General features: G+C 39.5%; 1 protein-coding gene across 1 annotated transcript; it reads right to left on the bottom strand.

Moving 5' to 3' along the window:
• Nucleotides 1-753: 753 nt before the first annotated feature.
• LOC139739681 (7SK snRNA methylphosphate capping enzyme-like) lies at nt 754-25989 on the bottom strand. The gene is made up of 4 exons (XM_071650290.1): nt 24306-25989; nt 18287-18505; nt 3175-3301; nt 754-1610 (listed from the first exon to the last, which is right to left on the bottom strand). The coding sequence occupies exons 1-4, from the start codon at nt 25674-25676 to the stop codon at nt 754-756; spliced, it is 2574 nt and encodes an 857-aa protein (XP_071506391.1). The 5' UTR covers nt 25677-25989.
• Nucleotides 25990-26214: the final 225 nt, after the last annotated feature.

The following is a 26214-nucleotide window of genomic DNA, read 5'->3' as shown; positions in this document are numbered from 1 at the left end:
CAACTTTTCTACTCTGATGGTCCATTAAGACCACTAAAATTTCAAAATCGGAAATTCTGGTGGCCCGAAAAAGATACATAGTGGCACAAAATAATAGCAAATGTAACTATCCATTCTGAATTTGCCTGATTGGGCCAGCACAAGATAACCTTTTCAAATTTGGTAGCCCAAAGTCCACTTTTAGTGGCCCTGGGCCACCAGTAACGTTGAGCCCTGTATGTGCCGTGAGAAGAGGTATATGTTTATCTCTACAGATAGAACACTGCCCATGTGATCAGAGGAAACTGTGCTCAAACTAAAATACTGAATGGCCCTGGTACATTGATACCTGTCCCAACATAACATTACTTGCCACAAGCACTTTTGACGGATATATACACAAAAAAACAAAGTGATCATGAAATAATGTTAAACATAACATGTCCAACATCAAATGCAAAGCAAAGGTTAGAGCTTAAGCAAGCAAAAGTCCCCAACAGCTTTGGGTGATGACAATAAAGTCTGCTGAACAACGCTCATTGTCCAACCAGTAGGGAGTAACAAAGGCTGAAAAGGTATCAAGAATTGGCATAACTCAAGTAGTGCAGATCACGAGAAACTAATCCTTCAAATTCTAACTTCTCTTGCAGCAGAAAAGTATGAGTAAGTCTGAATGTGGAGCATGACTTCACCACTTTTTTTCCATTTCCCTCATACACTGTCCTTCCAGTCTTAATCTTTCATCTCTCTGGTCACATCTATGACAAAAGTCACTTAATTCTGGAGGTGCACTTCACCCTCTACCGTGCTCTGCTCTTCTGTTACCATCACAGATTCTTCTGGTGATGCAGCATCAATAGTAGGTTCACCTCTGGGCTTGTCTTGTGCCTGCTGGATTATGCCACCAGGGGGAAGACTGCCAATATCACCATGGTTACGTTTGGTTTCCTTCGTTGATTTCATACCCTCCTTGGGCATGACGTGATCCTTAATCTCATCAGCTGCTTTCGTCATCTCGTCTGGAGGCAGATTGTCATTGGTGTCAATGCTTTTCTCTGATTTGGCCTTTCCTTTTTCATCCTTCCCTTCACCTTTCCCTTCTTTGTCCTTCCCTTCTTCATTCTTCTCTTCATCCTTCCCTCCTTTGTCCTTCCCTTCTTCATTCTTCTCTTCATCATTCCCTCCTTTGTCCTTCCCCTCTTCATCCTTCCCTCCTTCGTCCTTCCCTCCTTTGTTCTTCCCTCCTTCGTCCTTCAAGGCCATGGCATCGTGCCCATGCTCACGCGATACCCTCCGTTTCTTCTGTGCATCCGTTCCTCCTTGAGCCAGCCTGCTGCTGGTCCCCGCTCTGGATGAAGTGTGTGATTTCTTTCTCTCCGGTATCTTCCCTTCTCTGCTCCTCCTCCCGTGCCAATCCCAGGATGACCTCGAGGAGCGCATCTCGTGGCGGCCCCGGTGATCCCTGGAGGATGAGTCCCTGTTCCTCTCTTGCTGCTGCCTCCTTGACAAAGCCTGAGAGCCTTGGGCGGAGTCACTGGTAGTTGTGGATACCCTCTCTGGCGAGGGCAGCTGGCTGACTGGACGACTGCCAGCCTGGAGCTTGGTGAACATCAGTATGGGCCGACGGAACCCTGCAGAAGTTTTAAATGAATAGAGAAGGGGCAAAAACAAAGAGAGAAAAGTGAGTATGATATATCTATCTCAAAAATCTCATCAGCTTCCTCCTAAATACATGTATGTCAAATTGTCTACCATGTCAAATGCTGTTCATATTGAGTGAGGCCTAGTAATTTGTAGTTCTAATATCACAACAGCACACATCCTACCGTTCTGTCAAGTTATTCATGGTGGGAAATTGTGTCAAACCCTGCACAAATATAACATTTTAAAGAGGGAGATATAGTATGCAACGGCAAAAAAACAATGTAATGCTTTTCAGGCCAACACAATCTTGATAAGTAGCACATACAAATAACAACAAGAGACCCGGGGCTCTTCCGCTCACCCGAGTATCGCAAGTTCACCTTTCACGCAGTCACTAATCTAAATTACACACAGCTCTACCAAAATTTGACCAGGCATTCTCAAGTGGAAGATGGAAATGTACAATTAGGGCCCAAATTTGGACCCCCCCCCCCCCTCCACTCACAGTATTAATCTTAGCTCTATCACTTCTTGTTCCGGAAAAGAAGATTTTTTTTTTTTGAAGATTCCTTAATTTGGGGGGGGGGGGGGGGGATTGGGGGCCCCCCTGGGCGGGGCATGGTGCGCATTTTAACAAATTGAGATCCTAACCCCCTAGGGATGCTACCTGCCAAGTTTGGTGAAAATCCATCATGAGGTTTTCAAGAAGAAGATGAAAATTTACAATTTAGGCCCTAATTTGGACCTTCCCACCCCTCCCCCTGCCCCCAAGGGGGGGGGGGGGGAAAGATTTTTAAAGACACCTTAATTTTGGGGGGTTTGGGCCCCCTGGGAGCCCCCTGGGTGGGGCATGGTGCCCATTTTAACAAATTTAGATCCTGCCCAAGGGATGTTACCTGCCAAGTTTGGTGAAAATTGGTCAGGAGGTTTCCAATAAGAAGGTGAAATGTATAATCAAGGCCCACATTTGGATCTCCTCATCGCCCTTCTTGGGATTTGCAAAGACATTTTATGGAATCTCATCACCAATTGTTTGAAAGCAGAACACTGCTGATGATCAAAAAATGTTGACAGACATCATGCCACCTGTGCTTTTGGAAAGGAGCTTAAGGGTTACCTACATACCAGTTACAGGTTGAAAGAATAACTGATCAAGGAAATAAAACCATTACTACATGGTGGTAATGTACACTGTAAAACAAAACAAAATCAAAGAATTAAGAGAAGTCTTTGAAATTGTAAAAGAAGCGTAGTGGTGCTAAATAAAATGAAACACAGCAATCTCTTTAGAATCTTAGTTGCCCGACTGAACCGCCAAAACATATGCTCTTTGAAAGTTTGGTGGCCCGACATCAATTTTCAGTGGTCCCGTGCCACTGCTAATGTCGAGCCCTGCCTATCACACTCTGTGTTTCTAATGACTAACATTTGAACAGAGAAGAGAGACCTGTAATAAAGCGATACAAGCTCAAGGACTACATTTAAACACACACACCTATACAAGTACACCATGCAAACAAGTGGCTGTTCATGCTTTATCTGATACTGCACCTTTGGATTTGTTGAGCGGTGTGCCAATCACCTCACAGCTGGCAAAGCCCACTTCTTTGGACAACAAGTACTCCTTGAACAGATGTGGCTTGAAGACAATCTGTTCGTAGTGCTGAAATGTGGTTTCCTAGTACAATGTAATATACACACAGAGAGAAGAAAAATGAAGCAAGATCAGTAACTGGCATCAATAATGAAAAGACAGTATGCTCAACATAGAGGTAGGTGTTAAAATCAGAGGATATGCTACTGCATTTAATCAGAGTATATCTCTCTTCCACCTCCCTGCTCATACTGTAGAAATGATTTTTGCTACAGCCCTCCAAACTAAGATTAGGAACTAGCATTTAAATGATTCAAACTGCGCCACTATGGAAGGATACATGCCACATATTGTTAGGCCTGGGCTTAAAGAGCAAAATTTCAGAATGTAAAAAGACACTTCAACCCCTAACCTTTACCAGACTTTGCATTAAATGCAATTATAAAATGGGTTCAAGAATGTAGCCAATAGGAAGCGCTGAAATGAGACACACCTCCTTCCTTTACTTCAGTACAACTGCACTGCCTGTAATCCTATGGTAGATTGCCGATCGTCTGTGCGCGCGGCGGCTCCTTTGATGAATTGCATGCATACGCGTACGCGCTGTCAATCCTGTAAACAACTTCTAGTTCGGGCTGCCGGCCAGCCGGCCTGTCTTCCCTTGTGCATAACATAATATGTGGCGTACGTACGTATACTGTACTATACGTACACTTTGTACAGTACAGTAGACCAAGCGTTATGGGACCGGACGCGTACATGGAGTCACTTTGAAGAGCAAATCCAACGATTTAGCAGGTTAATTCTCACGCCGTTTTCAGAGTATGTTGTCTAGTAGGCCTATATGAGGAGTCTATATCAAGTCTTTAAGGTATAGGGTGCATATTCTATGTAAAATAAGTAAGTTTTCATGCGGGTGTCCGGAAACCCAACCCCCCATTATACTTATACACACTGTACTGTATGTGCGGGACTTCCGCGAGTGCGACGTGCGTAAAAGTTTGGGACGAACATCTTCGGACGTCTTGACCCACAAAGGTACGTGAAAAATGCTGAAAAATGATGTTAGTTTTCGAATTTTCGACCCATTTTATAAAACAAATGATGCACAGGATTACACTACACTAACGCACTCTATCCTGTGCATCATTTGTATATCAGTGCATCACTTACCCAGTCATACATGTACATACAAAAACAGTGAATCTGATTCATTTGCTGCCCATTAGGTTACATGTACATTCGAAAACCATGAATGGCACCAGTCAGGAAATACACCATGTGTAATGAGCATCGAAGCGTACACTCATTATTAACCATTATAAATCCTGTCCAGATTCTTTGGCTCAGAGATGCCAAGTTCAAAAAACTTTTATGAGTGAGATTTTCATAACTCGGCATCTCGGCGCTCGCGCGCATGCCGCGCGCTAACGAGGGGGTGTCCCCCCTCCCATGGTAGGGAGCTTTTTTAAATCATTAGCTCTTAATGATGCGATCTGGTGCATACTTACGTGACTATCTTTTACTAAATTTGAAAGACAAAGGGAAAATATACCTTCAATTGCAACTATCACTTTAATCCTTTGAGCTATGCTTTTTATTTTTGGCCCAAATTGCAGACTTCACTCGATGCGTGAGAAGAATGGGTGCCATGCGTGAGATCGTGAGACAGACTCTAAATGCTTGAGTCTCACGCAGAATGCATGAGACTTGGTAGCTCTGTTGGCTGTGTGTGTACTTATACAGCGACTGGTGATAAAGCTATACCCAATTTTTTACATGGATTCACGAACATATCCGAGCTGGGCCAGCCTTCCAACTAATTTGCTCTCAGCCAATCAGATGCAAGGATTCAGTAGCTTGTACCAACTATCATAACTTGTTACTGGTTACAAGTTTTGTGAACTGGGCCCAGGTCTTTAACCAACCATACAGACCAAGTGAGCAGTAACAAATCAAAGACAAAGTTGACTGTGATCTTTGACTCCATGACATTTGATGTTTTTTTGTCTAACCCCCCCCCCCCCCCCCCCCCGACAACTTACTAGTATAAGTACTTTGCTGTGCATATTGTATCTATGTCTAAGTTTGAGTGAAATGTTCCTTGAGTCATGTCAACAGTGCCATTAGATTTTGACCTTGATATCTGACAACCACACAACCCATCAATTCTAACCACAGAAACATCCTGTCAAACTATTTTCCATAATAATTTCATGGAATTCTTTCTGACTCATACTATTCTTGAGCAGCTGCGTAGAAGTTGACCAGGACTTTATTATACCGTAAATGCATTTAACATGAAACAAAACCAATGATCCAAGAGGATTTCTCAGATCACCTGATAAAAGGTCAGTTACTAATTTTTTGTCACAAATAGGCTTGCATCAAGTTCACAAAATGGAATTCTTCAGAGATATTTTGGAGATATGTTATAAAGAAATGGATGAAGGTATGACATCTATACAAGGAAAGGACAGCTGGCAGAATACTAGCTTGAGAAACTGAGCCAGAAGTGACACAGTACTCTAAGTTATTACTGTAAAACATGATATATTCGCGGCATGAATTTTTCGCGAATTGGAGCAGACGGCTTTTTTTTCGGCATGAAATTTTCGCGAAATGCCACTGGCATTCAATGCATATAGTGTAGACAAGAATTTTCGCGTGTATTCTAATTTCGCGAATCTTGGCGTTCGCGAAATTCGCGAAATTAAAATGCATGCGAACATTCCTCGTTTTACAGTAGTTTCTGTTCATGCAGGTGCTGAATTCAAATGCACTCCTGATGTTACAATATAGTTGTATGTATACAGACTTAGAACTGGAATGTTCATTAAAGGACAAGTTCACCTTCATAAACATAAGGATTGAGAGAATGTGGCAATATTAGTAAAACACATCATTGAAAGTTTGAGGAAAATCAGACAATCCGTTCAAAAGTTATGAATTTTTGAAGTTTTTGTGCAGTACCCGCTGGATGAGAAGACTACTGCAGTGTATGAATAACTTAGATGTCACATGCGTACAACAATATAAGGAAAATATAAAGAGAATTTCACAAAATTCCGTCTTTTGAAAAAAGTACACATTCCCCTGACTCGTTACCGATAAATGTTATGGGTAATATTATTCCCCCTGCCTTTGGAAAGAGGCAAGTCAATTGCTCTTTTATTATGCGAAGAAAGTGAAAATATGTTGAATTTTCTTTTATATTTTCTTTATACTGTTGTACGCATATGACTCACAAGCTGTAGTAGTCTCCTCATCCAGCGGTTCCAACACAAAAATTTAAAAAATTCATAACTTTTGCATCGATTGTCCAATTTTCCTCAAACTTTCACTGATGTGTTCTACTAATATTGCTGCATTTTCTCAATCCTTATGTTTATGAAGGTGAACTTGTCCTTTAATACTGATTGTAGTGATGCTATGATTGGTAGAGAAATAAAAAGACATTCCAGAGTGTCACCCCCATTGTTTTGCTAGTTTATAATCATGTCTCAGAGGTGCTGTAGTTTCTATGCAATTGATGATCTAACTTCTTTCAAAAAAATTCAATGAGAGCTGCTTGCTACAAATTACAGAAATATTTTGTATTAAGTTCTTGGTGATCGACCAACTGTGAGGATATTCACCTCTACCTCCTTGTCATCTTTTCAGTTATCTCAGACTGTGTTTGATCATACATTATGAGATCATGAAAATTTAAATTCATGTCATATCACACAATGTACACAAGTAATTACTTGAAGCATACCGAACTGAGTAAATCCAACAAGAACCCCCCCCCCCCCCCCCCCCATGCCATATGTTGGCAACAGCTACTGCTAGCATTTACATACAGTAAACCACATTATATGAATGGTAGCATTGGGAGGAGGGTGGGGACAAGCCTGAATAAATGGAGAGCTTTAATTGCAGATCTCTTTCAAAGGTAAAGACACAAATCTGTACAGTGCAATAAGTCATCAGTACAGGAAAAGATGAACGACGCTGCTATTAACATGTACAGGAGAGCAACATGCAAGAGAATATTTTGCTTCAGCTTTGATTATCTGCAAGAATCATCCATGAATACTTCGTTGTGTTAACGGTTAAGTGACTAACAAAAACTATCCTTTACATGAGGCAAAATTAACACAATGGAAGCATTTCAAATTTATTTTATTTTATTTTTTATTTTTTGGTTAATGTCCCTCAACTTTACCCTGCTTGGAAGTACCTCAATATTCCTTTCCACAAAATTGTTTAATTATGCTCATCAGCCCATTCTAATTAGAATATTTGGAAGCTGCCATGTTACCTTTTACTTTACAGGAATTTGATGATGGCACAACACTTCCTAATCAGGCTACATTAAAGGGATGGTATAGTATTGGTGGAAATGAGGATTGAGCTTTAAACATTTTGTGAGATACCAAGAAACCACTTATGAAACAGTACAGAGTATACCAGTAGTGGAATTCAAAGTTTCTTTGATGAAAATGGGTTTTGGAATGGCTGAGACATCCAAAAACAGAGTACAACAAAGGGATTGTACATGGATCCCAACTTTTATCAAGATCACTCTATTTTGGATATCTCAGCCATTTCAAAACCAATTTTTCTCAAATAAACATTGAATTCCTCTAGGAATTTTCACATTTCATAAGAGGTTTCTCATAATCTTCTTCTTATTTTTTTTTTTTTAGAAAACTGAAGTTAAGTCTCAACCAAAACTATACAATCTCTTTAACTCCGCATTTCTCAAATTGCAGCAATGCCACAAGATTGCCTGTTAGCTTTGTTGAACATCATCAGGTTATTAGCTTGCTAAATGGTGAGTAATGGGCATCTAATAGTCCGTGAGACCATGTGACACTACTTGCTATAAGAACTCCTTGTATGATCCATATCTAAAATATCACAAAGTTGCACAGTTTTCTGTACTTTTTTTCTTGATGACTCATTGCACTCTCTTCTTTACCTTTCAACCACTAGAGAGGAAGTCAGTTCCTTCAACGAAAAGTGAGAAAGTCACTTTGAAAGAAGAAGATACAACCATACAAAGCTATTTCAGGAACTAGTGACATCAATCAAATAAAATGGCTGACTAGCTTTGCTATACAGTGCCTACAGGATACCACCTTTGATTGTGTACAGAAATTTAAAAACTTGTGCTTTCATTTGTGTACTAGTAAACACTATTTAAGTTTTTACATCCAGTTTACAACTGAAACTTTGGTTGGTTTTCTCTCTCACATTTTGTATAATATGAAGTATAATGACTTCCTCTTTAAAAGTTAAACCTAAATGTGCCAGATTGGGAGTTCTGCCATGTTTTTTCAATCAATAAACTGGTAACAAAGAAAGCACTCTCATTATTGTTCAGAGTACTGTAAAAGTGGATATTTTCGCATGTGTAATTTTTCATGCTCGGCCAGGTAAGATTGGTTTCACAAGTTTTCAATTCCGCGGAGTCACCTATAGGCAACAAATAGCAAAAATATTTGCATGCTTTATTTTCGCACTAGTTTCTGGTTGTGCTAAATGTGTGAAAATTTCAATACTGCGAAAATGTCCACTTTTACAGTATTCATATATAAAAATCTGTAAATATGAAGAATGCACAATCAGGTTATAGCATGCTCCCATCAGCTGACTTTCTTCCCTTCCAAAAGGGAATATAATCGAAGTTATTATTATTATTATTTTTTTTTTTTTGGGGGGGGGGGGGAGGTCTGCCCTTGAGTGCTAGTAATGAGGATGGATGCGGAGACGTCCATTGAAGTCTTCAGCAAACATTTATCTCAGACAAAGATCATCAACTTTATTACTGCTTTCCTGTCCCCACGAACAAAAATAGCCATTTCCCCTATATTTTCAATACAAACAAGACAACCCATTTGAACATTCAGTCTAGCCTGTAACACACTCATATGAAGCAGAGTGGACATGCTTTCCTTTTGTTAATGTGAAGAGTACTAGCATTCAAAATTTGTCACTAAATTGATAGAGTCCCAATAAAGGAACAGATAATTACAATGTATTTCAAATGAAAATTGAAATGCATACGGTGTAGGTATGCCTGGATAGGACTGATGAGGAGATTCATTTTCATGATATAACCACGTCATGAGTCTGTGCAGACATATTCGGGACTTTTCAATGGTGTGGATGAGGATACTGTTACTGTTCTTTTGCAGTGACAGAAAGCTGCGGTCCACTCATTATGTCCACCCAATTAGAGGCAACTTTGATTTTCTGTACGCATGTTCACAACATGAATGTAATTTGCCCTACAACTTGTAGTCCTGAATGTGGAATTCAATTACAAGGAGTATCAACCACTCAGTGTATAGAGAACTGCAACAATGAATGTAAAGCCTAATTTTTGTAGTTTTTAGGACGGCTAATATAAACTTCCGAAGTGTAAGAACATAGGCAAAACCATTTTTAACAAGAAGTCGAAGAACCCAGGTATATAGCTATCAATTGCCCTTCCTTTGTTATACTGTAAAAGTGGAAATTTTTGCGGTGTTGAAATTTTTGCGCATTTCGTGCAACCCGAAACTAGCGCGAAAATAAAAGCACGCAAATATTATTTGCTTGCCATATAGTCTAGTAGTTGATGTCTGGATTCAGCAGAATTAAAAACATGCTAAACTCTTCTTATCCGGCCTAGCGCGAAAAATTAGTCATGCGAAAATATCCACTTCTACAGTATTGCTGCTGGGACTGCACTAGCTTGGGTCATAGCCCGCCAGCCACAAGAACACAAACTTTGAGCTGAAGTTACGTCGTTGGGCATTCAGCACATAGTGTACGTTGTACTTTCACTCTTGGATGGAAGATGGAATAAATTTTTGAAGAAAGATTAAAAAAAAAAAAGGCTAAGATTTATTCACATAGCATTTATAACCATGAATGTTTTCTTTATCGGTAGAGGACTCATTTTACTTGTTGCAATTCAGCAACCCTCAGGTGCAACGTCAATTATTCAGGATGCAATACAAATTGGGTTTACAGGACAATACAAACATACACTGTTTATATGATGTCTCATTGGAAGTGTTGTGATTCGATGGATCATTCTGCAGAACAAAATTATTTCACTTGTACAATATAAAAAGTAGGGATATAGTGTACTTTTATTCTAACACTGCACTCTAGCAAAATATGGGTGATTGAAGCCATTCAAGCAGATATTGTGGCAGAAAAAGGGAAGTACATCATCATGTCCATGTATAAGAGGTAACATGGACTACGGGCGATGTGATAAGATAAAAATAAAATTTGGTGGATTGCCAAAAGACTTTACTGCTGTAGGTATTTTATCACACAGACTGAGAAAATATGATATGAAGAAACTACAAATGATGTCAACTGTTAACAAGTGCACCTTTAAGAAGTTTGGATACAGCATTTTGTTTTGTTTGCAAACTTTGACTACTTTTGTACTTGTACCTTATATTCATCACATCAGAATCTTCCTAACTTGATGAAATTAGAAACTTGATTATAAATTAAACAATCTGGATACAGAATATTTCTAGCAATGAATTTGACTCAGAGATAGAATTACTTGATGAATCCTCGCACCCATCATCTCTCTTTCAGTGACGTGAGAGTCTAATAGACATCTGTGATCAAGAGGGTCCTATCAGCTTCCATCTTTCCCTACATTTCCGACTTGCCACCATGACAAGTGTATTCTGCACTTAGTGATTCATGGGCAATGAGAGATTCTTGCAGAATGCAAAATGAGGGGTAATGGAATTTAGCAGGTGAAGGTGCAAACAGAGGGAGACATGGCAACTATCAACGAAGAAGGCATGACTAGTCTTGGCATCAGACTCTACTGCAAGTATTTATTTTTGGTCAATCATCACTTTAAGCTCTAAAATGAGAGTGCAGCGCTATTGAACACAAAGTCATGAATGGCTGTCAGCGAAATATCCAACACTTGTCTCTTGACAAAACTACGATGTGAACAATTCTCACTGCCAATGTCTGGTAAGTTAGTCACATTTTCATTTGCAGTCATGAATGCAATAAATGATAGAAACATGCAGGTTCAGAGGTAACAAAGGTTTCCCTGAAAGTTGAAAGAAAAAAAAGAAAAATCTCCTCTCTAATATCAATTACTGGCAACAGTACAGAGAGGGAGAAGAAAAAGTAGTAGATACAACTAGAAATGTCGCTAAGGCGACTGCTATGCCTCCGCCATAATGCATGATTCTCCTAATAGGTCTATAGTACATGTGGACAATGCATAATTACATTTTCACAATATTGGTAAAATATTGAAATTACATGTTTGTCACAAATGTGTTGAATGTTCACCTTCCTTTACCTAGGTTTAATTAGATGAATAGGAGAGCATGTATTTGGGGATTCAAGGACTTTAACTTGACTTTGACCCATTCATAAGTGTATGAATACTGTAATTTTCAAGGTATGGAGAAAAAGTGTATTTTCTGTATTGAAAAGTACACTGTTACCGTTTTCTTTTGGCCTTTGACCCTAAAATTCATAGGATAATCACTGTCAGGCAGAACATGCATAAATATGTAGTAAGTTTCAAGATAACTTGAGCCACTTCTGAGATATGGAGGAAAAAGTTAGTTCAGCACTTTCCCTTGATCTTTGACCTTTGAGGCAAACCCCCGCCCCCCCCCCAAAAAAAAAAAAAAAAGAGAAAAAGAAACTTTCCAGATAATCTAGGTTATACATGCATACACCAAGTGTAAAAAAAAAAAAAAATTGCTGGCATTACATAAATATGAGGGAAATAGTGACAATTTGAAGTGTTGCACTTGACCTTTGACCCCTGACCTTTGACCCTATGAACCCTAGATTCTCTAGATAATAACTGCCAGTCAGTACATGTTTATATACTATGTTCCATGAAGATACCTTGAACAATTTCCAAGGTACGGAGAAAAAAAGCGAAGTTTTAATATTTTAACTTGACCTTTTGACCTTTGACCTTTGACCTCATGACCCAAAACTTTCACAAGAGAATCTTAATTGGGTAATACATGTATACACTAAGTTTCAAGAAAATATCTTCAGGCATTGCATAGATATGGAGGAAATAGTGAAATTTTACGTATTTGACCTTGACCTTTTGACCTTTGACCTTGACCATGTGCACCCAAAAGTTGATAGGCACAACTTCACCCCCTAATACACATACATGCCAAGTTTCATTAGGATACCTTAAAAGGTTTTGATAGTTACCCTGCCCACAAAATTTATTACGGACGGATGGAAGGACGGACGGACGGACGGACGGAAGGACGGACGGACGGACGGACGGACGGACGGACGGACGGACGGACGGACGGACAACCCGAAAACATAATGCCTCCGGCACCACTTCGTGGCGGAGGCATAAAAAGTCACGAAATTATGTTGCAAAACATTCCTTCCAAGGATTCCTGTTCCAAATCTACTTGTTCAGATATCACACATAAAAAGTTGCTACTGATTGACACATTGCCCTTCATCGATGTAAATACGCACCAATTATTCAGTGTTTAGAATAACAGCCATGATAATGGGTGTGCATACTGGGGTGGGATTAGAACCCATGACCTCCTGATTGCTGGAAAGCCATCATGTCCAATAGACTACTGGGCTTCTGCCCTATAGCCAATGATAGTTCTTTATCCCTTATAGCAGCAGGTACTGCATGATATTATTAGCATATGATTCTTGCATCAAGTTGTGTCACTGCAAGTGATTAATAAATTGTCCTTCGATGCAAATAAGCACCAACATCAAATCTTGTCAAACCTCCCAATTTCAAAACCTGGACTTTACTTTTGCCCAGAAGGCATGTTTTATACAAGCTTACACCCAGAACAAGGATGTACAATCAAATATGCAGTGTTTTGTATAGAGCCTGATCAAAATGATCCTGAATGAGGTCACACTCTTCCACTCTTCACTCATTCTAAATTTCCATGTCAACATGCTTTTATGACCACTTGTTGCTCTAATGGGTGCTAGTCATTACCTAAAGTCTAAAGCCCTGTTTCAAAAGAGTCTTTCAAACCAGAGTTACCATGACAACATCAGGGCAATCATTTTTTACCCTGCCTGCTAAAACGGTCCCCACAGAATGTTGCTCGAACGTTGGTAACTTTTGCTACATTATATCCTAGCAAGCTTGTTTGTAATTAGTTTGTAATTACCCTGACATTTACCCCGAAAACCTTTCTGTTAAAACGCTCTCGCGGTAACATTTCTTTCATATGCTCAATGAGCACCATGTGAATGGCTTGTAACCACACCTCCTTTGTGCATGAAAAGGTAGGTTGTTGTGGAAACCTACCCTGAGAAAGTTTTGGTGTATGTCTGTTAATTAAAGGTATCCCTAACTCTCCTAGGGTTTTATTGCCCAAGGCAAGGAATTTGCTCTCCGGACATTGTCCCAACGTTGTCGGGGTAAGGTTTGTTAAAAATGGGCTTTTAGTCAAACTTTAAAATACAATGTAGCAGGCACCTCTTTAAAGGGAAAATATCATTCCTGCTCAAGCACAATTGAAAAAAAAAATGCCACAGCAATATGGTGACATAAAAAAGCAGAACACACAAAATACTGCATGATCAAGACAATATACTGTATTTGTTAGATGGTCTGCTGTCACCATGCCCAATTAATGACAGCAGTGACTTACAAGTACAAGTACAATAATCCATGCATTCCCTGAACTTTTCAGAATGCCAATCTTTGATGCTTTTTAAATTTCAGATTACCAATAATAATTCAGATGTTTCGACTGAGCACATGTTATTTTATCTTCATTTGTAACAATTTCAGGAACTTTGAAAATGTGTTTCATACAGCAATTGTACCGACTGATCATGATTTCAGTCAAAAGCTCTAATAAAATGTCTATTGAATGATTTCCACTGATGCAGTATTTAAAATGCACCTGCTGGATATTTGCACCACCATTGGATTAAAATATTCATTTTCCCCCTTTAAAGCCTTTTAACTACTAGTAACTTCATAAAGATCTGAATGCCTAATCATAATGTCATCTACAACTATTTCAGTGACCAAAACATAAATGTACACATGCTGGAAAGGGGGCTAACTGCAGAGACAAGTTTCTACTGCAAGGGACATCATGTCTGCCTTTTGTTTTTTAATACCTGGGATCAAACAGTACTTTAAAGCCAAGAAGAGAATACACTATACTGCGACAGGAAAGATTCTACAAGACTACTTCAACTTTGAGAGGAAGAACTAGGGGTGGTGAGTAATCCTCAATACACACCAAACTTGACACTGATTATACACTTGCAGTTTGCAAAACATGCCAGCACGTACAATCCACAGCAGAAAGGGATCTGTGAGCGGGTGTGTGAATGCACTGCACGTGCACGTGTGTGTTCTACTAGTGTGGATTTGTCCATGCACTGGTTTGTATTTGGTGCACCCCAAATACAACTGAATCACATGACATTTGGAAAAACTTCATTATATTAATGTCTGACAGAGAGAGAAACCTCTGAGTGTTGGTTCAGTCATATCTGTCATGTACTGGTATATCCATTTATTTGAATGGACATCATAATACAATGCTTTTTACAGGAATGGTGTATTATTGGTCGAGATATGACTTCAGATTTTAAGTTTTGCGAGATAATTAGAAACCAGTTATGAGTTATTACGGAGCATACATTCTAAGAGGAATTCAAAGTTTATTTTATGAAAATTGGTTTATAAACAGCTTAAGATATCCAAAAACAAATTAAAACAAGTGGTCTTAAAGAAATGTTGGTCCACCCTTTTATTTGGACCTCTTTGTATGTGGATATCTCAGCCATTTCAAAACCAATCTTTATCAAATAAACTTTGAAATCCTTTTAGAATTGTATGCTCCCTCATATTTCATAACAGGTTTTCATTATCTCACAAAAAGTTGGAATCCTGGAGACAAATCTCAACCAAACTTATACCACCCCCTTAAAAAGTGAGCTCTTCCAAGAGATGTAGTGAGTATGGGAAGCATTTTCTGCTGAAAATCAATAAAATTTAACTTCCCAAAACTGGTAATTCAATCTTTACTCTTACATCCACTCTTTGACATAGCACTTTCCTAACCTGCATTATAATAAATGCCCTATTAGTATTAGAATGGAATGCACACTATTATATACTACTCTGTAGACAAACTTTGCAGCTGTTTGTATTTAGTACTTCATTCCCATGCAGACGGTAAGTTCTCTGACTTTAAAGCGCATAAGGTGATAAGCACAATCAGGGTATGCAATCATGACTTTCTCACTTTAAAAAATTATAACTTCTAAAAGAATGCACCAACTGACTTAAAAATTCACATGCAGCATGCTAAGACATCAGTAATCACATGTGGTAAGACATTAGCTAATTTCTTCTCATTTACTGTTAATTATTACAGATTAATTACCAAAAAGTCCCCCAAAACCCACGTAATGCGTCAAAAAAAGCGTTTTACAACTTACGTAAAATCAAAATTTGAGGTCCATATTTTAAGTCTACCCCTATGTGTTTGGTATCAAATTAATGGATTTTTTCTTGGCATTGCTTGCATGCAATAAAAAACAGTGGTTCTTTCAGCTGGAGAAAGTTATAAGGTCTGAAGTCCCATCCTGGTAGGAGTGTAATGCTGGCTTATTTTTGTGACATTGTGACCTTTTAACCCATGCTGTACAGCTATACATGGAGAAACAGCTTATTTTTCTGCTTTTCCTGAAAGTACTGAAGACACACTACAATATGGTGCGCTGTTTGCCAATAAATGTTCAGCCAGTTTTGAGTTTTGAGCCATTTTCAAATGCTGAGTAAAATAAGTGCAGCCGTTTTTCAGTATTTCCAGTGAGGTATATCCTAATTTGACTACTTTAAAGAATCTTTTCCCCTTATTGAATATCCTTGTTTTTTAACCATGAATTGTACATATGTAGAAATCTATTGTGTGAAAATTTTAGCAAATTTGAGCAATAGGAACTTATTTTTTTATATTTTTACAAATTGCTGAGCATAAAAAAGTGCGATACACGCCCATGTTATACTGCATGAAGGTCATATGATAAGTGTTTAGTGTTCATATTTCAATGCTTGTTCAATTTCTAAAGATATCATAAGCAAAAACATAGTATTTTGGCTTAATATGTCATTGTTTGAGTGTCACAGCTTGGATATCAACTCAAGTCATCATAAATCTCACATTCATTCTTCTATCTGTGTTTACAAATATGAGAATTGATCCAAACACTGTGCGCACATTCAAGGTCAAACTGTACAGATAATTTTTTGATGAAAAATATAATATCTTCCAAAGTACCAGCCCTAAATCCATAAAAATTTGTAATAATGGCCACTATATGTCTGTTACCCATTCCTGAAAGTTTCGCCTCTTCACTCTTTGGCAAAAGTGAAATATGATAAAATATGTAAAAGTGGTTTTATTTGAATTCAAAATAATGCCTACAAAATTGATCATCCATTTCGAGAAGTGAAAATATGAAATTCATTCATATTTTGTGATATGTCATGGCTATGTGCTGGTGGTGAATGAAAGGGATATTTATCAGGAATATCTAACAGCAATATCAGATGAAAAAAACATTCTCCTTTTTTTTAATGAATTTTTCTAATATATTAGTCATTTCAATGTAATTCGACACCCCTAATTTAAATGCTAATTTATGCACAGTTTAATGCAAAATTTTGACTCTTTCTTTACATGAAATGAAAATTTGAACACTCAGCTACATCAAACAACAAAAAAAGCATTTTCACCAAGTTTTTTCATTTTTGCCCTGTTACACAATTGCATACCCTGATTATGCTATTGACCATTTAAGGCAGGTACTTGAGGGTATCATGTACATGCTGGTGGATCTTTTTGTTTGTTTGTTTGATTTTTTTTTTTTTTTGGGGGGGGGGGGAGAATACTAATTCTCCCTCCCATTGAGTTCAGATATCAGATGATTTTAGGGAGTATTTGATGAGAGTTGTCACAGCTTCTGCTACACATACAATGACTTCTTCCTTCTTTTCTTCCAACCACTTCTCGCTGCCTAAACGATTTCAGATAAACAAGATTTGAATACGAGATAAAGACTATGCTTTGTAAGAACGTGAAAGAGCATTTGGTGTTTGCATGCTGAGCATATGAGGTTTAAGAACAGACACCCATTTACAAAGTAAGCCCTTGGCTAACATTGTCAGGAAAAAAACAACAACAAACAAACAAGCTTAGAACTTGCCTTTAAGCAAGAAATATGATTATGTTATAGTTTCTTGTGTGTGTTTGTGAGTATGTGTGTGGGTGCACCCATCAAAACTACTGAGATCAACAGCCCTATTCATGTGTAAGAGAGTGATAATGGTGAGGGTGCATCCTGACCTTTGCCAATGTGCAAGGGTCAGAAAACTCCTTTTCTCATCCCCCATATTTGTGTATCTTGATGGTCTGCTCATGCTCAGCACAACGGCACAATGTAGACTAGTGGATGGTTGTGTCAACAAGGGTTATAAATACAGTACTTGGTCACTACATGCCATTGCTAGGCTGTACTGTAAAAGTGGTTTCTTTCGCGTACAGAAACTTTTGCAGTTTCCATCGGTGCGGACTTTTTCGCGTGTGTTTAAATTCGCGGTCGGTAATGATAGCGTTATACAAGCGACGAGTTCAAAACATTTTCGTGTGATGTTAAATTCGCGGTTCAACCTCAAGCGCGAAAAGCGCGAAAATAAAACCACTGCGAAAGAAACCACTTTTACAGTATGTAAGCAATATGTTAATATGTAGTAACCAAGAGCTGATACGTCACATGCCAAAAAAAAAGAACAAAGAGAGAACAAAAACAAACAAAACAAAAATTTTCATGTTATACAACAATGACACCACTGAATCTTCTTGCAATGCATGAATGCAGAGTGCCTATATGGTAAAACTTGATGCAATGGGAAGAAAGATGTCAGGATTCATAGAGATGGATGAGATGGTATTCATATGTAGAAAACAAACGAACAAACAAACAAAAATAAGAGAGATCTTGCATGATACTACCTACCGTCATTTTTCTCTTTTTCCTGTATGAGGGCCAGGCCTGGGGCTCTAGAATCAGTCTGCCTCCAGGATAGAGTGCTCTGAAGATGCGCTGGAAGAAACGTTTCATGCCTGCATCTCCCCAGTTGAGGTGGACCCATTTGGTTACGCTCAGACACAGGATGGTGTCAAACTCTTCCTTCTGCGTGCTAAGTAGTGCATCATCTTCCAAGACAAAGTTGGCCTGCAAAAGAAAAAAAAAATGAGGGGGAAAAAATGGAATATTTTTGCTAATGCTTGCATCATACAGATCTGGATATTATGTGCAATTTCAGCTCCTACAGATGTGTTGACCAGCATCTTCTTGTTGTCCAGAAAAAAAGAAAAAAAAATTGAGAGGAAATCTTAAAACACACATTGTATCTCATGCACAGCTTTGCATATATTTACAGTGTATATTAACTTAATGATATTGTATCACTTGGTAGTTCACTGGAAATAACAGTTTTAGGGCAAACGACCACACAAGCACATCACTACAGGGGAGCAGAAATAGAAATCTAACTTCATTACAACTACACATGTAGAGATGAAAACCAAATACACTCCTACAGTTAGTATGTATCACAGCATGAAGTCTGGATCCTTACCTGGTATGCATACTATTGAATTACATTGTTGGGGTTGGCCACAACTTCGGACTCCGCACTTAATACAAACTTAACAAGCATGACAGAATAAATGTACTTGCAAGTTGTGAAAAATAATACAGATATGCCCAAACAGTTCCTTGTAAAGCTGGGGAAAAAAAAAACACATTTAAAGAGTCAGAATGTTTTTTTTTTCATAATTCTAAACAATTTGACATAAAGTTCACAGCATGTGATGTTTAATTTTCTAAACAGAAAAAACAAAATGCTGGGAGGGAGAACAAAAATTAAACTATAGGCAGGGCTCGACACTAACGGTGGCCCGGTGGCCCGGGGCCACCAAAAACGCACGTCGGGCCACCAAAATTTCAGAAATGAAGAATGTGGTAGCCTGATCGGGCCAGCAAAAAAGGTTGGATGTTTGCCTTTGGGCCACCAAAAATAAAAGTTAGTGTGGAGCCCTGCTATAGGCCTTAAATATAAAATGTATCTCGCTCTACAAGGTAATGAGCTCATACAATGTACACCAATCTGCAGCATAAGGTGCAGCTACTACATTTGTATCTTAAAGGGCAAGTCCACCTTCATATGTGTACATAAGGATTGATAGAATGCAGCAATATTAGTAGAACACATTAATAAGTAAAAGTTTGAGGAAAATTGGACAATCCGTTCAAAAGTTATGAATATTTTAAGTATCTACGCAGTGACTGCTGGAAGAGAAAACTACTACAGTGTATGATGTCACATGCGTACAACTACAAGTATACATTGTATAAGGAAAATAAAAAGAGAATTTCACAAAACTTTACTTTTTGAATAAAGTGCACAGTTTTTCGACTTGCTACTGACTGTACATGTATGTTAAGGGTAACATTATTCCCCCTGCCTTCTGAAAGAGAGTAAGTCGAGTGTTCTTTTGTTATGCGAGAAAAATGGAAATATGTTAAATCTTCTTTATTCTTTCTTTATATTGTTGTACTCATGTGACATCACAAGCTATAGTAGTCTTTTCATCCAGCCGTGACTGAGCAGAAACTTCAAAAATTCATAAAGTTCTTTTAACGGATTGTCCGATTTTGCTCAAACTCTAATTGGGTGTTCTACTAATATTGCTGCATTCACTCAACCCACATGTCTATGAAGCCAAAGGTGAACTTGTCCTAAAGTGTCAGTCCCCTCTTCAATCAGGCTGCTGATACATTGTACTCAACTCACTGAAATAAAACATTCATTCCAAAGGAGCATGCAGACATGCTGCAAAGGGAAATGAAAATTAGCATTTCCTGCCTACAGCTGCCAGGTAGGTGAGCATTATGGGCAAGTGACAGCATGTCTGAACCTGACTTTGACTATCTAATGCATAAATCAGAACTGAAGGTGTTTTTGCCTACATTTTTGAAGAGCTGTATGAGTCAAATCACAGTAGGTTACTAGAAGGGAAGGGATATCGCCAAACACAATTTCAACAAGGGGTGATAAATCAATGGGGTGATAAATCAATAGACTATGCTTAGCCCATTTGTTGTTGTGATGCATATTGCACTTCAACAAATCTTGTGAAAAGTGCATGATACATAACTGTACCTACAACAGCTGATACAGGATTGTACTAGGACATCATGTTAGTCTAAAGTTGAAATGTACCCTGCACTCTTTGAATAATGTGTTATTCGGTAATTCTGCTCGCTAGGAGCAACATAAACTAAAACAGTATTATCAATAATTTACATAAATCACCAACACACTCATTATCAAACATGAGCAATACTGTGCAAAAATACTCTGGAAGCAAGATTCTGAGGCTCTGAACTTGAAAAATTGTACATTGTATGATCCATGATAAGTTGTTCCAATGGACCATGACAGAATGCTACAAACAAACTTGCCTAAGGTACATCGTAACTAAATCATACTGTAGGGCAAGTAAAATATAATTGTACAATGTAAATTAGCACTGCCTGGTAGTGTTACCAGTGAATGGGGGGATCATTGCCCAAGTGCCCATTCAGCTATTCAGCTGTTGCAAGAAATTGGTAATGCCATGCTAAGGACAAAAAGAAGTTAATAATACAGGGCCCTGTTGCATAAAAGTTGAGATCAGATACTACAGAGTCAGAATATCAAACATACGTGTATAGTAGTCTGTGAATACTCACTCTGATTGCCGATACCAGACTTACAAGTTGTACATTGTATGTACTAGTATTGTATTGATTTTCTGACTAATAAAGTACAATGTACAAGGCTGTACAATGTATGCTTGATTGTATCTTTTTGTGCAGCAGGGCCCTGCATACACAAATGTTCATTTTTGTACATTTAACAATTACCAGTAGGCATTTCCATCTATTCTCATAATAAACAAGAGACCCAGGGGTCACGCCCTCACCTGAGTATCACAATTTCACCTTCCATGCATTCTTGCACACTCTTACCTGAGAACATTGGAAACTTAGGTCTGCATATGGATCCCCCCTCAACTCCCAGGCTTTGGGGGGGGGGGGGGGGGGGGCAGGCAGCCCTGGATCTGCAATGAACGAACTTGGAACTAAAGTCATCAATGTACAAACTCATGGTATTAACTATGCTTTTATCATTTCTGGTTCTAGAGTAGAAGATTTTAAATATTCCTTAATATGGGGGTGGGGGGGGGGGGGGGGGCTCTAGGGGCCCCCCAAGAGGGACATGGTGCCCATTTGAAGGAATTGAGACTCTATCCCCCTAGGGATGCTACCTGCTAAGTTTGGTCAAAATTCATCATGAGGTTTTAAAGAAGAAGATGAACATACTGTACAATTCAGGCCCCATTACAACTGTAGGACTTCTCTCCATCCCCTCTCCTGGGTCAAGGGGGGGGGGGGGGCTACCCCTGATTCCGCCAATCCCATGAACAAACTTGAAACTACAGTCATCAATGTACTAACTCATAGTATTATCTACGCCCTATCACTTCTGGTTCTAGAAGATTTTTAAAGATTCCTTAATTTTAGGGGGTTTGGGCCCTCCTGGGGACCCCAAGGTGGGCCATGGTGCCCATTTGAACAAATTGAGATCCTATCCCCCTAGGGATGCTACATGTACCTACCAAGTTTGGTGAAAATCAGACATGGGGATATCAAAGTAAAGATGAAAATGTACAATTTAGGCCCCATTAGGACCTCTCCTCACCCCCCCCCCCTCCCCCGGGTCCCAAGGGGGGGGGGGGCACCCCTGCTTCCCCCATGAACAAACTTGAAACTACAGTCATCAATGGACTAACTCATAGTATTAACTAAGCTCTATCACTTCTGGTTCTAGAGAAGAAAATTTTTACAGATTCCTTAATTTTAGGGTGTTTGGGCCCCCTGGGCCCCCCCCCCCCCCAGGTGGGCCATGGTGCCCATTTGGACAAACTGAGATCCTACCCCCTAGGGATACTACCTGCCAAGTTTGGTGAAAATCGGTCATGGGGTTCTCAAGAAGAAGATGAAAATGTAAAAAGTTTACGCACGACGGACGACGCACAACGGACGCCGGACGAAGAGCGATCGTAATGTAGCTCACTTGAGCCTTCGGCTCAGGTGAGCTAAAAAATGTACAGTACATGTACTATGTACAATTTGTATGTGCATTATATTGGTTACAGCCTTGTTACTGGGACTTGATATTGGGCACACAGCTCTAACAGCACAAAAATCACTCCAACAACATTCCCTGTAACACAGGCATGGCATTATCACCATTTGAACAGTAAATCACAAATTATATGGAAAACAGGACATATCACAATTTGTAAAATTCTCACGAAATATTTGAACAAATATACCAGAAACTTTGTACAAGATTCTTACAAGTGGAAGGGAGAAACTTCATGCAATGTAGGATTAAATGTAGAAATTTGTGTAGGACATCCTTTCTCCATTCACGGAGAATACAATACATTGTATACAATGAAGATGTACATGTACACTGTATGCTGTTTAGGCCTAAACACCAGAGACTGACAATGCTATTAGGAGTACTCATGGGGCCCTATAAAACAAATAATTTGCCCCAAAGGGATCTTGAGATGTGGTACACTGACTGGAAATATTCATTACATGTGGTGTGTGGAAAATAAGAGTACATTGTACTTTTAAAATGCAATTACTACAAACAAGAAAAGTACTTTGAAATGTAGAGTAGATTCTTCATTTCTTCTTCATCTTCTTTTTTTTAAGTTAAGCACCAAATGATTTTTTTTCCTTATTAAAGATGCATTCTTTTTTCTTTCATATTTTTTCTGAAACGTTTAGAAAGTCCCTGTAGCTTACTATTGGCGCTTTTGTGAGTGTGTGTGTGTGTGTGTGTGTATGCATGACAAACTTCAGATCAAAAATTTGCTGTCTTTTTGACACAAATTGTTTTATCTAAATATGGATAAGATAAATACATAGAAACAGAAACAAAAAAGCTCCAGCAAAGAGGATTGAAATGAAATTTACAAACACATCAGGTTATGGGTGATGTACACAAGAGGTGCATATCAGGGCAATTACCACCCCCCCCCCCCCCCCCCAGCTAAATACTGGTTAGTGATAAGGTTAGAGCAAAAATAAAGGTTAGGGTTAGAGTTAGGGTTAGGATTAGGTTCAGGATTAGGATTAGGGTCTTGGTTAATTGCCCAGGGGGTAAAATTGCCCTAGACCCGCGATGTGATCTGTCATCCCGACAATGACCTAGAGAGTGCATTGCCAGAGTACATCTTACATTTGTGTGTAGTTCCAGCCAAGACAGATCATTTCTACAGCTTAGAAAGAAAGTACTTGATGAGTAGGTTCTCAGAAAAGTTAAACAAAGAGTCTTTACAAGTATAGTGAGGTGCCCGCACCTCATCAGGGGCCCGAATACCGTCACCCCGCTTAAAATTGTTTTAAGCGCACTTAACAATAATTTATGCCCGGGACTGTGTTCAGTAGGCTTGAAACTTGGCAGGGCTACCACAACCAAGCAAATTGTGGTGAAAACTGAACAGTTTTTCGCGAAAATCTGAAATTTAATCGGAATACGTGTTATAAGTATCACCACTGTCCCCCACGCATCTTTTACGTGTATGTCTATGGGAGCATCACGGTCACCTGCACACGTCTTTTACGTGCTTTGTCTATGGGAGCGCGGGTGACGAGTTGCGGGCCCCTTCCTCAGCGCGCAACTTTTTCGCATCGTTCGCGTTTGACGACGATAGCTGCAAATTTTCAATATCGATCAGTGAACTTGTGATTCCACTGGAATTTTCAGCATTTTTCCTGTATGTGAGTTGGATTTCAAAGACTTTCAGTGGCGAAATGTGATTCAAACATGCGCAAACATTAACTATGACGAGGTGCGGGTCACCCAAGTATACATGAGTTGATATCAAGTTGTCATACTTACGCAGCGAAACAAAACATTGGCTGGAAAAGATGGTTTTACAGGACACTCGATAACTTTGGATGACACTGCTTCAGCTGTAGATGGAATTGCTAATGGGCCATAGGTCTTTTCCATTGAAATGGGAAACTGGCTTTTTCCCTTTCCGGTACGGTCAAGGAACTGATCCTGCAGACAATGCTTTACATTCTTGCGAGCCACACCAATCAAGTTTCCATCAATGTCCAAGCCCACAATTTTTGTAGGCTCAAATGCTTTGGCAACAGCTAGAGTCACATGACCTGTGTTACAACCAATGTCAAGGCATTTTTTCCCATGAAACCATTCTCTCTTAAACAAACCAATGCGACCATCATCACTGTCTGGATTTCGATAGCCATAGTAGCGAGAGTAATTGCCATACTGGAACTTTTTGTCCTGTTCCTTGAATTTGGGCTTTTGCTTAGATAGTTTTGATTCATGACTATGTTGCCTTCTGAATCTCCAACCTACTTCTGGAGATTTGCGCTGCCTCTTCGTCTCTGTTTCTTTAACACTCAGTTGCGGTTCAATATTGTCAATGAGAAGAGCCTTGGCAAGTCTTGAACTCGGCTCTGACCTTGCTTTCCGCTTGCGGCTCCTGGAGTCTGGAAGAACTGGTGACACAATCTTATCGGTGATCTTTGAATTTCTGTTGTTTGCCTTGTTGTTTTGGAGCTCAAGTCTGAGTGGTCTTACAGACAGACTTGTCTCACTGCTATCTGCATTAGTAACAGTGTCCTCAACGCTCTCACATTTTCCTTCACTACTCCTACTTTTCTTTTTCTTGCCCGACAGTTTTCTTGGACAAATAGTTCTTGTGAGCGAGGAGCTGCTGTCTTCATTATCACTGACTGAATTAAGTTTGAGAGGGTCTTTGTAGTCTTGGGGCACAATGACTGTGTCAGGTTCTTTTATGTCTTCCAGCGGGGATGCTGCAGGAGTCGCATTTGCAATCTTTGAAATTTCCTCATCTGCCAAGCTGTTCAGGTTCAGTGGATCAGTGATGGACCCTCCCAGAAGAAATTTAGGCTTTGGACCATTCCGTTCATATGTTTTCCTCCTCCTCTTCACCTGGCCTGCTGATTTCGATGAGCTATGATGCCTCTTTCGCCCTAGGCCTCCGCTCCCGCTGCCGGTGACTTGTGACGAGAGACTTCCGCCAGATATCGTTCCTGCTGCACTGTCGTCTCCAGCTCCCACTACCGCTACCCCCGATAACATCATGTTCACGGGCGGCGAGAGGCCACAACTTGTTGCGGCAGTAAGACTTCCATAAGCACCAGAGGTCATGGAAGAAATAGTGTCACTTCGATTCCCCGATTCGGGGATGGCTTCCAACACCTCAGTAGACATCGTTCCGTCATCAACTCCGAGCCCGCGGAAAGTGCATTGACAAAACGTTGCACGTGCGATCGTAGCTTGAAGTAAACAAAACCCAACGACCTACCCACGATTTGCATAGAAATATCTTATGAATAATGCAAAACAGGGTCACACTACCCCAATGCACCGTGCTCAGTCCAAGTACAACGCCACAGATTTCGGCCCAAAATTCGGTGAAATGGAGGTTGTCCTTTCCATAACAAGGTTATACAGCAGGCGCCCATATCATAAATGTTACCACAGTAGTATAAAGGATGCATGAAATATGATATTTTCGGCTATATCGCTAGGAAACACAGCTACTCTCTCTCAGCGCCGTGTTGACCACATTGCTTGTACAGCGTACGTTTTGATGGCAAAGCCAACTTCATCATCATCGTTCGCGTTGCTGCGTGTGTGTACAAGGGTACTGCCTGTGTGTAGTAAATGCAGCAATGTAAACGTACGAGCGCACTGTTCGTCCGTTTTCCTCACGTACACAAAACCCGCCCGGTGGGATGGTGCGGTG

Source organism: Diadema antillarum, unplaced genomic scaffold, assembly GCF_040938485.1.
Source record: "Diadema antillarum isolate AM-2024a unplaced genomic scaffold, OU_Dant_1.0 seq00000810_RagTag, whole genome shotgun sequence".
NCBI lineage: Eukaryota > Metazoa > Echinodermata > Echinoidea > Diadematoida > Diadematidae > Diadema > Diadema antillarum.
The sequence above is the reverse complement of the archived record's forward strand: the minus strand, read 5'-3'. Positions and strand labels throughout refer to the sequence as shown.

What these genes read in the sequence shown, in the direction of transcription:
- LOC139739681 (XM_071650290.1), bottom strand. Translation starts at nt 25,676, where the DNA reads ATGTCTACTGAGGTGTTGGAAGCCATCCCCGAATCGGGGAATCGAAGT. An exon ending in CCAATGTTTTGTTTCGCTGC is followed by an intron (nt 18,506 to 24,305) that starts GTAAGTATGACA and finishes TTTCTTTTGCAG; the next exon opens with GCCAACTTTGTCTTGGAAGA. An exon ending in ACCGCTCAACAAATCCAAAG is followed by an intron (nt 1,611 to 3,174) that starts GTGCAGTATCAG and finishes AAACTTCTGCAG; the next exon opens with GGTTCCGTCGGCCCATACTG.